At 44.3% G+C, this 13,132-nt stretch overlaps 1 protein-coding gene across 4 annotated transcripts in view; it reads right to left on the bottom strand.

The window, feature by feature from the left end:
- The window catches only part of AGTPBP1 (ATP/GTP binding carboxypeptidase 1), a 120,659-nt gene that overhangs the window by 91,888 nt on the left and 15,639 nt on the right, over positions 1-13,132 (bottom strand). For all 4 annotated transcript variants that reach the window (XM_080914313.1, XM_080914311.1, XM_080914314.1 and 1 more), the window contains exons 2-3: positions 12,467-12,531; positions 3,011-3,135 (exon numbers count right to left, since the gene is read on the bottom strand). In XM_080914313.1, coding sequence (XP_080770439.1) covers positions 3,011-3,135; positions 12,467-12,498 — 157 coding nt within the window. In that variant the 5' untranslated portion in view covers positions 12,499-12,531. The remainder of the gene's footprint in view (positions 1-3,010; positions 3,136-12,466; positions 12,532-13,132) is intronic.

Genomic DNA, 13,132 nt, shown 5'->3' with positions numbered 1-13,132 from the left:
CACAGCCTTCCCTCTGATGCTAGTAATTCTGCTGTGGTTATGGTTCCACTTTCAGCTACCAAGACTTTCTCTTCCAGCTATCATCAACTATAAAAGTCCCTGCTGACCCTTCCAAATATCTTAAAATGAGAGCGGGCAGTGAGCTGGGAAACTGTTCCTTACTACAGATGACAGACAAAATCTAAGGCTGTGCTCAAATACATTCAATGTATTTAGTACTACTCGAAATTCTGAGTCACATGATTGAAGAACCTAAGGAAGGACTTCACTGTGAGAAGCTAAAGGTGCTGCCACTCACATGACTGTCCTACAGGTGGGATGGGGACTGTGTGAATTCTTCTCTTTTTAAGATTTATTTATTTATTTCACGTACATAAATGCACTGTCACTGTCTTCAGACACCAGAAGAGGGCATCAGATCTCATTACAGATGGTTGTGAGCCTCCTTGTGGGAATTGAACTCAGGACCTCTGGAAGAGCAGTCAGCACTCTTAACTGCCAAGCCATCTCTCCAGCCCTTGTGCAAATATTTCTATTCCACTTGGAAGTTCCTGCATCTTCCTCACAACTCTCCCATTCACAAGAGAGATAAAGACATAACAAGAAGAGACCCAGCCTTTCCTACTGCATGTTCTCCCTAAGCCATGTCAGTTTACCCCTCAGCTCTCCAACCAGGGGTCTGCATAGAGGCACCTCGTGACAGAATGAAGCAGACAGGGTGGTTCTAGTGCCTCAGAATCCAGAGCCCACCGCCTCTACTTAGAGGAACTTAGTGTACTTCTCTAAGAGGAACGAGATCACTCTGACACAGTCATGCAATGGAGGTTTGCATCCCTTCTCTACTTTTCAGACTTGAATATTAATGCCACAATTGTGTTGATACAGAGGATCATGACATTAATCTCAACATTTTGAGATCTAAAAAATGAAAGACAAGGAATTCCCTCTCAGTGTGGAATATGTAATTAAACGTCAAGAACAGGAGGGCTGAAGTCAATGTTCCAAATGGAGATAATCAAGGGAGTTTAGGGGCAGAGTCCTGCAAGGGAGAAAAATATCATCAAAAATGGTCCCTGGGGAAAGACTGAAACCAAGCCTTTCCCTAAGTGTCCACGTCTCCTACCATCACCTACTCACCCTTTCCTGCCTTCTAATGTGTTGGTTTTTAAAACTGTTAACAATTTAAGTTCTCTTCCTGGTGTTTCCTATTAGAATTAAGCTCTGCATCCTAGCATGGCTCGTGTCCACTCAGAGCAGGTGCGCTAGCTAACGCAGGGATCACTACAGTGCAATGCACACGCAGGTTTCAGCGTAAGTTTGTGACAGTTGGCATGCATGCTGAATAAAGGTGCAGGACTTGAGCTGAGCATCTGTCACTAACAGTGACCTCCTCTCAGGCATCATCTCACAGCAGTCCACGTGACCGTCACAACTTACACAAACCAGCCCGTGAAATGTCACGAAAATGTAAAACATTCCTCACGTCTGCTCACTGCACCCTTCTTATGCCGACCAGCATGGCAAACTCACCTACTGGGCTCTTAAACTCAAACTTTTTATGTATATATTCCTTTGGCAGTCTTTTATCTTTTACTCAGCCCAGCTGCCCCTACAAAAAAATATTAAATCTTACAAGAAAACAAAATACTACTTCAAAGAGCCAGGAAATCCTTGATATATAAAGCAGGGCTGGTGCCTTATACAGCCAAGTCACTGTGGATACTAATGTTACAGACATACTCAGAAAACACAGACAGACAGAGCTCTGCATCACTAAGGAGCCACCAAATCCTCAGCTTCCACCAGTGGGACCCGTGTGGCTGTGAACAAAGTCCACACAGCCTCTAAGTCCCTCAGCAATTCCTGCTGAGTGAAAACAAAGCTCTGACCCAGGCTTTCCACTCTACTCCAGGTCTCCCATCGTCCCCGGAGACTGTGCTGTCCATATGGAGAATCCACTTCAACACCATAGATCCTTGGCCTCCTCACAACAAACTTTCTCCTGTGCTCTAATCTGAAAGCCTGTTCAAAGACCATTCTCAGGACAAGAATGATGAACGGGAGATGGAGACCCCAGAAGCATGCACACCTCCTGAGGAAATCTGCAGGCAGCAAGCAGAACCCCACCCTGCCCCCAGGGAAGAAGCCAGGTGGGATACAGCTGAAAACACTCGAGGGCCAGGAAGATTCCAGCCCTTGAGAGCTCACATCACGCCAGCACATGTCCCATATGTCACGGAGAAGTAGGCGGTGTGGTTTACCAGGCTGGGAAGGAACACTGTCTACTCCCTGTGTACTAGACGCACACAGGTTTCTCTGGATCTCACTGAGACTCACAGCAGAGACTCAGTCTCAGAAGAGCCTTTGGGATGGACTTGAATGAAATACTGAAGTTGTTCAGACTGTTTTTCAGGGGTGTGGTTTTACAGGGGCTGGTGATACTGTGTGGGATGGGAAGTTAGGATACAAGGTGTGTTTTGGTGATTTGTAAGCAGATGTAAACTGAGAAGCCTAGGAGATGAGCAGAGCCCACGGTCCCCCGCCCGCGTCTGTGAGGCACTCCAGACACATGGACTAAAGTAGAGAATGTGAGCAGGAGCAATAATACACGGGGGCTTCAGAGAGAATGAAGTGAGGGGACAGCCATGCCTGCAGGCTCTCTTGTTCCTGGCTGTCATGATGTTGACAACTTGGCTGCTCCACACTCTTCCACCATAGCATGCCGCCTCCTAAGGGGCCAAAGACAACGGAGCACCTGGCCATCGACTGTGGCCTCTGAGGCAGAACAAAAATACATGTTTCCTGCATAAGGGTCCCTCAGATTCCTATCAGAACAGGGATCAAATCTCGAAAGCATACTGAGAATCAATTTCCAAAGGCACCCGGTCTCCTACTTCCATCCAGACATCAAGAACTGGAATATTCTTCATATCGAAAGTCAGGACACTCTTACTGTGTACTTTAAAGAATTGAAAAGTATTCCATAAAACAAGGAAGGGACAAAGTTTACCTTGACTTTGAGCCAAATGAAGAATTTTGGATGTAACACATCTGGCAGTATCTGACTCTGTGGAATCCGTATTGATCTTCTCCAGCTGAGCCAGGAGTCCCACAACCCTAGAACTATTGGTAAGGCTAAAAAGAACGTTGCCTCCATTAGTGTGGATTCTGTGCCAACTGCGAAGAGATCACTATTTAATGCACACAGTAACCACTTTCATGTCACAGCGCTCACTGAATTTCTGATGGAGAAGTGCATTCCATTTCAGAAAACCACAAACAAGCACGTACTCACCAGCCAGGAATCCTCTCACCCCCACGACGTACTCACCAGCCAGGAATCCTCTCACCCCCACGACGTACTCACCAGCCAGGAATCCTCTCACCCCCACCACGGTTCCTCCCCAAGCCTTTATATCTGCTCTGCTCTTCTCAAAACGGAAACCCTTTCCCCTGTCCCACTCCATCCTCGCCATCTCACACCTGCCACCCCCTGCAGACACCCTCCATGCTCCATCCACTATGCCACTGTGCACACTCGTCCTATCTGAGCTGCCCTGTGCTCAGGCTCACTCGTTAGTTGAGTGTGTACACATCACCTGGCTCTACTGCCAACAGACTTGAATCAACATCCCTCCCAAGCCAAGTGCAGTGGCTTGTGCCTGTAAATCCAGAACTTGGAAGAACTTAAGAATAAATTAATTAAAGAATAAATTAAAATAATCTGCCTCTAATGCACAGGTCAAATAAGTAAATCCACGAATTACAAGGCTTTTCGGGTAGTGGGAAGGGATCTGGAGGGAGAAGCAGGGTAGAGTTAATGGTATCAGTAGAGTGCAAGGGTAAACAGTCTCCATGAACACCTCCTTAAAGGTGCCATCTAAAGGCAATTCTGATGAAAATAAGATGAGCCCAGGACAAGCATGTGCATGTGCATCCGAGGTGGCAAAGTGGCTGGAGTAGCCATGAGACAAGCAAGGACAGCAGTCAGAACAGAGTGTACTTGGGAGCAGGAAGCCACTCTGAGAACTTGGGTTGAGTCTTGGCAGAAGAGCAATGTATTCTCATTCCTTAAAAGCTCTCTTCTGAGAACAAACTCCACAGAGTGTCCACTGTCCTTCCCACACACCACAGCATGTGTGCAGCTCACCTAACCCACCCACACACACATCATACACACAATAATAATAGTAATTGTAAGTCTCTCTCTGGCTGGTATGTTGGAATTGTGTCTGATCTGATTTACCATCTGTGGATGAGAATGGCCGACATTCACAGAATGGCCCCCATAGGTTCTTAAGTCTGAATACTTGGTCCCCAGTTGGTAGAACTGTTTGGGAAGGATTAGGAGGTTGTGGCCCTATTGGAGGAGGTATTGTCAGTAGGGGCAAGCTTTGAGGCTTCAAAAAAAACTGTCCCATCCACAGTGTACGCTCAGTGTCCTGCTTGGAGTTCAAGATGTGAGCACTCAGCTATTGTTCTGCCACCAGTGATCATGGACCATATCTAAAAACATAAGCTAAATGACATTTCTTCTATAAGTTGCCTTTATCACAACAACTGAAACCCTAAGACACCATCTGTCAGGATTACAAAAATAACTGTGTCAAAACGAAAGAAAGAGGAGCATGGAGAGGAAACAAAGGAGGAGGAGGAGGAGGAGGAGGAGGAGGGAGAGGAGGAAAAGGAGGAAGAGGAGGATGAGGGGGGAGGAGAGGAAGGAGGAGGGGAGGAGATGATGATGATGATGATGATGATGATGATCCCTTCAACTAGATCACAGCCACCAGCACACGTATCAGCTAGGATCTTCTGTCAGCGGATCCTGTTTCTCTGCTGCAACTAAAAGGATATCCACGTCTGCTCTTTCTGTGTCTTTACACATGCTGCCTGTTTTAAGACACTGACCTACATTCTGGAAATTCCCAGGAGCTCCTCAAGCAAGTCACACCCACAACTGAATTTTAAACAAATGTAATTCTAAACATGCCTGTGATGGTTAATTTTAAACGACAACTTAACCACAAAGTATCATTGCCTGAAGAGTTGCAATAGCAAATTGCCCGGATGGGGTTGTCCTATTTGTGGGGACCATTTTGACGTAGGAGGACCTAACCAATTATAGGTGGTACCAGTTCATGGGCTGGGCCTTGAGCTGTCTAAGAATAAAGGAAGCTGGCTGAACAGAAGCAAGTAACTAAGCAGGCAGCTGCTGTGTGACTCCCTGCAGCTACTGGCTGTAACCTGGAACTTGAGCTAAGATAAGCTCTGTCGACTATGATGCTTTTTATCAGGATATTTCATCACAGTCACTGAAATGAAACTGGGCCAGTGCCCAAAGGAAGAGAATCAGATGCTGTGACCAGTCATGTGGGTGCCACACTAGAGAAAACCATGAATCTAATGCTAGCCAAGTGAGATGTGGGCACGTTTGAGACTTATCTATATTCTTTCCCAAAGGACAGAGAAAATGCTTAGAGACAGGAGCAATAAATAGGAAGAGAAGAGCCACTCTGGCCCATAAGCATGGCAGTAGCACATCTGAACCTATGCTCCCACTGCATTTGTATCTCCATCAGCTCGGCCTGTATGTAACCCCACAGGGCCTGTGCATGGCCCCACCCAGCCTGTGCGTGACCCCACACAATGCTTTCTCGGCTATACTTACTCTTTCTATAGACTCAATGTTTGTATTCAGAACTTCCTTTCCAAATGTGAATCCCCAGGTTCAACCTTGTTGCCAACTATCATTCAATACTGACCCATCTCACCAGTCAAATATTTATATAATTATATCCATTACCAGAGCAGTAAAATGGCACACATTAATTAAAAAAAGAAATCCTTAACAGGACACAAAAGCCAGACCAGTCAGGTTATAAGCAAAGATCATCTCCTCTCCACTGTAATACTCTTAAATACATGTAAGCCCAGAAGAATGATCTATATTCCAAATGCTACCCTATCAGTCAACCAAGGGTAACCAATTTAATTCCTTTGGGGAACTGTTACTACTTCCAAAGGAAGGTGTCTAATGCTTTCCTTACCACACTAAAGATATTCTGCAACCTCACTTTCCATTTCCTCCCACAGCACAGACTTTACCACCCACCACCACCTCTGCCAGCACACAGCAGGCAGAGCCGGACTCTGCAGGAATCCTGTGTTCAATGAGACTTCTTCCTCGACACCGGCAGGTGAAAAGTCACAGAAAAACAAGACAGGACTGGTGTGTGCTCCTTGGCGTCCTCCCGGATCTCCACCAGGGAAAGTCAGACAGCACTGACACCCAGTGGCTTTTCCTCAGTGGCCTTGACCTCAGTGGGTGTGGCAGCACATCCTGCCACTGCAGACACTGTGGTGGTGACCCAGTCAGCCCACTTTCTCCCAACCTCTCAATGGTACCTGTGCTCCTGGGAAGAACCCCCACCAGCCCTAGAATGAGGACAAGGGAGATGAGTTTAGCTCCATGAAGATGCCAACCACACATGGCTAGATGGGATGCACACATTCCCACCCCGCAGCTGTCCTTGGCATTGTATTCCTTTCCCCCATCTGCTATCCTTTCATGGGTATGTATACGTATGTCATAAGTGGTAGTCGTTTTCACAGCCTCCCATCCCCCTCTCAACAAGTCTACCCTCCTGCTGTTATATCTTCCATGTGTATGGCCCACTAAGGTTAGTTAGTGGGAGGCTATTTTCTAACAACACAGGCAACGTATGAGTGCTATAGTGCTGAAGAAAATCAGACTCTTTTTCAGCTACCATTAATGGCCACTAGCTCCTCAGAGAGAATAGGACCTACTGGCTCTTCCCCCATCTGTGACAGAATGTGGAGAGCCAACCCTATGAAGTCTTGGGCAGATAAGAGCTGGAGTGAGCTCTTGAGTAAAACAACCATGCCGTGGATAAAGGCCCATCCTGTACAACCTCATTTATGATATTCCTTGAGTCTTGGCGAGGGAGATGTGGGGTCCCATTGGAGCTGATGAGGCCGCTGCCACCTCCTCTCTGTGCCCTGGCTACTTTAGCTGGCTGAGTGCAGCACTCACCTCAGATGTGAACGGAACCATTTACCGCTGACTGTGGCTGGCTGCCTTCCGCTCCAGAACATGGTCAGAGGCAAAGATGAAAGTGTGACGGACATGTGGTTTAAAACAATGAAGTACTCAAGTCTGTGCTTCTTTTCCTTAGTCACATGGAACATGGTCTTCCAGGCATGATCAAGACTGAACCATCCTGCCTTATTTATATAAAGTTCTGCTTCAACTCTCGGCGTGTGGCTCAGTTGGGAGCCTAACATGCTTGCCTAACATGACCTTAGATCCAATGTCCAGCCTCATAAAACTAGTTTGGTGCTGCACACCTATAGTCCTAGCATCACACCTGGGAAGTGGAAACAGGAGGGTCAGAAGTTCAAGGTCACCACTGGCTACACACTAAGTCTAAGCTCAGCGTTGACTATTTGAGACTGTTTGATCTGTGTTCTATATTTAGGTTATATCTATTTTCTATTAAACATCCTCAAAGTTTTAAACAAAACATCCTCAGAGTTTTTAATGAAGACTACTGCCTTGTAGTAACTATAGGAACCAGGAAGCATAAAGAAGTCATCAGGGGAACTCTAGAGGGGTGCAGGATAGAAGTCACTGGAAGGGAAAAATTAAAAAAAAAAAAAATAGGTAAGGGCTTTAATTACAGAAGAGAAGGCAGTCAACCCAAAAAGAGAGCAGGATGAGGAAGAAAAATGAGAGGAACTAAAATATCTGGCTATCTGGAAAAGCCACAAAGAATTGTAATGTTATATATATTTATCTATGTTTACGCAAGCTTTGATTCATTTTTCCATGTAGGATGACAATGCTCTTCTCCAAGAAACGCAGACTATCTAATAATAGTCTTCATGTCAGGCATGAGAGACCCCCTTTGGAGTTGTCGGTCAAGGGAGTCCGAGAGACTCCCAAAGCAGCATCCTCTTGCTGTTGCCCTTGGTTGCCTCCCAGAGGTGAAAGAAGTCCCTACTGCTCAAGACGGGTCTGACCGGAAAGCCCTCCTCCCTGAAGACTAGCTCTCATGGTACCAGATGGAGTCACACAAACTTCCTAGGGAGGACGGCAGCCAACAGTCACAATGGCAACCCCCATGTCATGGTAACTTCCTAAGTGAGAGATGAGGCACTCTGGTGGCAACCAACAGCTCTAGTTGGACGTGAGGTCGTTCTTTTAACGAGAGAGAAGCCATGCCTGGTACTGGAAATGTAGCCAAGTACTCAGAGATAGCAAGGTCATGAATGCTGGAGGACCCTATTTACCTCATTTTACTAAGCAGCTTAATTCCTAAGCATATTCTAAGAACTCACCCCCACACCTCCAGCTGACTGTCACTCTCCTCCCTTGACAACTTGATTCTGTGACAGGTAAGACCATTAAAGAAAGCCGCATCTGATCAGAACCAACCCAACTACATCTACAACCCAACTCCTGCTCCCCAGATTCAAGGGCACTATGGGAAGGAGATGGAGAAACTCCAGCAGCAGAGCAGGATGTCTACTTTGAGGTCCTGTCTTCTATAAGAGAAGCTACCTAACACCCAGAAGGGCTCATCAACATGGCTGCCTGAACACGACCTGAGGAAGGACAACGCCAACAGCAGCATGGAGGGTGGGGCTGGGCAACCACGGATTGTTGTGAGTGAAGGCACAACCTTACCCTGGAAGAACCCCCTCAGTTGGCCATCCAATCCCAAGTGGTCAGCCCTGAAAATATATATTGATATTATATGGACTAAGCAGGCTAGATTTGTATATTAGGAATATATGTCAACAAATAAAAGAAAGGCATGAATTTGAGAGAGAATATGTGGTGTTCATTACATGTAAGAAGTTGAAGGGAGGAACAGGAAGAGGAAAAAGTATGTAGTTGTTCTATACTTTAATTCCAAAAGTAAAATACATTTTAAAATAACAACAAAAAGAACAGTTCCTTGAAGAAGTATTAAGACTAAAAGTAAAACAACAGAGGAATGAGGGCAGGCTCAGTGGTTAAAGAACACCACCTGCCTTGAAAGAGGACCTGGGTTCAATTCCAATGTCCACAGAAGAGCTCACAACTGTCTATAACTGCAGCTCAGAGGATCTAGTACCCTCTTCTCACCCTGGAGGGCACCAGGCACTCACAAGGTACAGATACATACATGTAGACAAACACTCACATACATAAAATAAGTTTTTAAGTAAACTAAAATAATGAACATATGTGTATGTATATGTACAGATAGTTATATACACACACATATGAAAGAGAAAGACTATTAATTCTAATTACTTAAACCCCAGAATGGCTATAATAACATCAGACAAATAGACTTAAGAAAAGACTACAACCAGGAATAAAGGGCATTTTGTAATGATCAATTTCTTGATACATCTTAAATGCCATAATACTTTCAAAAATTATGAAACAAGATTTACAGAACGTAAGATAAAACATAGGAATATCAAACAGACAGATGGGAGAAAGTAATGAGGTATCCAGGTTCACAGAGCGCCCAACAGCAGGATGTAGATTCAAGTTCTCCAGCAGCAAGACTGACCAGGCTGCAAAAGAAAGCACAAACAAAGGCAAGAGATCTCAAGCAGACAGTGTATCTCCTCATCCATAAAAACTAAAGCAGTATCGGTTAAAACTACTGAAAATTCCTCACACACTTAAAAATTAACACTTTAAAAAACAGATCAAGATAAAAGTAAACCATAATTAAAAGTACTCTTGAGGGCTCTAGGGATGACTCTGCTGTCAAGAGCACTGGCTAGCTGCTCATTGGCTGCTCCGTCACGAGTTCGGTTCCCAGCACCCACATGGTGGCTCACAACAATCTGTGAGTATAGTCCTACTGGATCCAGTGATCTCTTCTGGTGTGTAGACATAAATGCAGACAGAACACCCATATACAAAAAAAAGACATATATAAAGAAGTGAATCTCTTTTTAAAATAATGTTGAAATGGACAAAACTAAACATCAGAATTAATTGAATTAATTACAATGCAATGGTAAAGGAGAAAAGTAATCGCAACAAATGCCCAATTAGCAAAGAAGTGTCCCCAGTCACTTAGCTGGCAGTTGAGTTTTCTTAATTTAAGGAGGGGGGAACTACAGTGAGTAACTGAAGGTCAGAAAATTAAGAGAAAACAACAAAATGGGTCAAAAGCCACTAAAGTCACTAAAACCACAAGTTTGGGGTGTTTTGGGTTTTTTTATTTTTTTTTTAGAAAAATCAATAAAACCAATAAGCTTCCAGCCAAACTGCTCAAGCAAAGAGAAAGACAGAGAGAAAAGGGAAGAGAGAGGGAAAATAGGCAAATTATCAGAAAGAACAGGAAACATCACAATAGCCTTTATAGATATTAAAATAGAAAGAATTACTTTGAGTACATTCATTCCCATAAATTAGACAACACAGAAGAATTGAGCCTGCCTCAAACAAGATGAAAAGGGCCAACACTGAAGTGTGTCCTGTAGCCTGAGCATCGCGGCTCAAGCATGCCTACACCCAACACACAAGCATGTACACACACACACATGTGCACAATAATGTGTTTATATAGAATCCCAAGTGCCAAGCAGACTCACTTCATGGTCATGGAATAATCATGAGATAAGAGGAGAAAGTCCACAGAAGCCTCTGGGGATATGGGACGTACAAAATCTATTTCCTATGGAAACTGATGTAGTTTTCACATAATTCAGAGAAAAATGATTAAAAAACAACCCCTGAAACTATTGTTTCACTCATTCAGATCTTTGGAGGACATTGAATTCTCAACCTCATTACATCCCATTCTAGGACCTCACAGGTACCATATCTGTAGCTCCCACACCTCTGGTGTGCTCAGCATCACCTCTAGAGTACTCGAAATACCTAATACAGTCTAACTCCTGTGTGAGTCATCATTAGTCTACAGTTAGGAAACAATGACAAAGTCTGCACATGCTCAGTGCAGATGCCAAAGGTCACTGAATCCCTGAAGTTGCTGATACTGAGCAGCAGCTGCAGGCATGAACCTCATCTACTCAGTTCACCTTACAGCACTCAGCTGTCCCCACAGAACAAGAGGAATGTGCCATAGGCTGGATATATGATGCTTCCATAGACTTATGACTTACAGGATTTGGCCCTAGGGTTGTTGCTATTTTAGAAAATTGTGGGAATGGGACATACGTGAGCTTTCACAGTGTGTTATCTAACCTTCGTTCTATGGCAGTAGCCAGCTCTCCTTTACTGCAGGCTCCAAGAACCATGACATTCTACCACATTCATGGGGCCAGTCACATAGACTTAACACTTAAGCTGTTTGCAAGGTGCTCTGCCCACAGCAATGTGAATAACGCAAGAAGTAACTGATAGAAATTATAAACTGATGTAGTACAGTGAAGATTTATAATGACTAACCAGCCTAAACTACAAACAATAAGTATCTAGCATAACTTATCTCAGGGAGTAAACACCAGCTGACAGAAGCCAGTGCCTCACAAATTGCATGAGCAATGTACTGGAAATTACAAAGTTTAACTAATTAGTGCAAACAAGCTATCTATGTGATCTGTTCAGAAAAGTAATGCTTGGGGCCAGTGAGATGGCTCAGCAGACAAAGGCCCTTGTCACACGAGCCTCATGACCTGAGTTCAATCTCCAGAACACACATAAAGGAAATCACTGACTCCCAGAAGTTGTCCTCTGAGTTCCATGCACAATATGTCATACATGCTCCAGCACAAAAATCATGCATATGCACACAAAGGAAGGAAAAAAGGAAGGGATGGGGGTGAGGAGGGGAAGAGAGGAAGGAAAGGAAGGAGGGAGGGAGAGAGAAAAAGTGGGAAGGAAGGAAAGTGGATGAGTGGGAAGTTCTTTTTTCAATATGAAAAACAAAGCCAATGGCCCTGACTACCTTCCTGTAAAAACTATACAGTTAGTGGAACAATACAATCTATGATGGTACAATTGTGTTAAAATAACTAGAAAACCTAATGATTAAGAAATAAACATCATCTAGGGAGTTGTACATTGTCCCTGTAACATATCATCTCTAAAAGCAAAACCACATACATGAAAACATAAACTATAATATTGCTAGCAAAGCAGAAGCCTTGATTCCATTAGTGTTGGCGAGGCATCAGTTATGCTTAGCTAAGTGACATTCTGCCCTTGACACACATCCACATAAAAGTCATCCCACCCAGGAGAAAACAGGCACAATAGAGCTAATGTCTCAAGACTGAGCAACCTCAACTAGTAAGGTTTTCTGATTTTTAAGTGTTAAGAAACAAAACGAACAGAAATAACACAATGTGCTTCCTGAAACATAGCACTCTGGCATCTATGTGTGCTGTCAGTCTAAGTGAGTACGCTGTGTATTCCTGCACACCACACACACCACATTCACACAAATCAAGGCTGCGGTACCTTTTCTCTCCTACCACTTTTAGCTTGTTCATCTTGAGTTACTTCATCCCAGAACTGCAGATAATCTGAAAGAAAAATGTTAATACTATCAGGCGCCTAACACAGCTCTGGTTTTCATTCATTAGGTGTTATAAAAAACCATGCAATGGAGATTTTAACACTGCAAAACAAGAAAGAAGTTCAACACTGTCGAGTCCAGCACAGCAGTTTGTCACATGTAAAATATACAAAAGCAGTGTGGAAAATGTTATCAAAATTCTAGAGCTACAAAAATGCAGAAACCAAACATTACATTGACTCTGGTGGTTCTGAATAGCCTGCACTCCATGGGCTCGCATTTCAACACTTGGTCCCTGGTTGTGGCGATGTCTGGGGAGATGATGGAGCCTGCAGGTGATACAGCCTTGCTGGTGGAATTATGTAGAAGAGGGGGTTGATTATATCCTTGCCTACTTCCTGTTCCTTGTTCCCTCTACCTCCTCCCCTCTGCATCTCCCCCAATTCTGTGTGTATAGATGAAAATTTAACCCAACAGCTTCTTGCTTTGACCTGCATGCCATGCCTTCCCCACCATTAAAGACTCTGAACCTCTGGAAGTCTCCAGGAGCCTCTGGTACCCAATGGAACCCTCTGGAACTGAAAGTGGAAATAAACTTTCTTCCTTAA

Source organism: Micromys minutus, assembly GCF_963924665.1.
Source record: "Micromys minutus genome assembly, chromosome: 1".
Lineage (NCBI taxonomy): Eukaryota > Metazoa > Chordata > Mammalia > Rodentia > Muridae > Micromys > Micromys minutus.
Note: the sequence above shows the minus strand (reverse complement) of the source record. Positions and strands in the feature narration are given on the sequence as shown.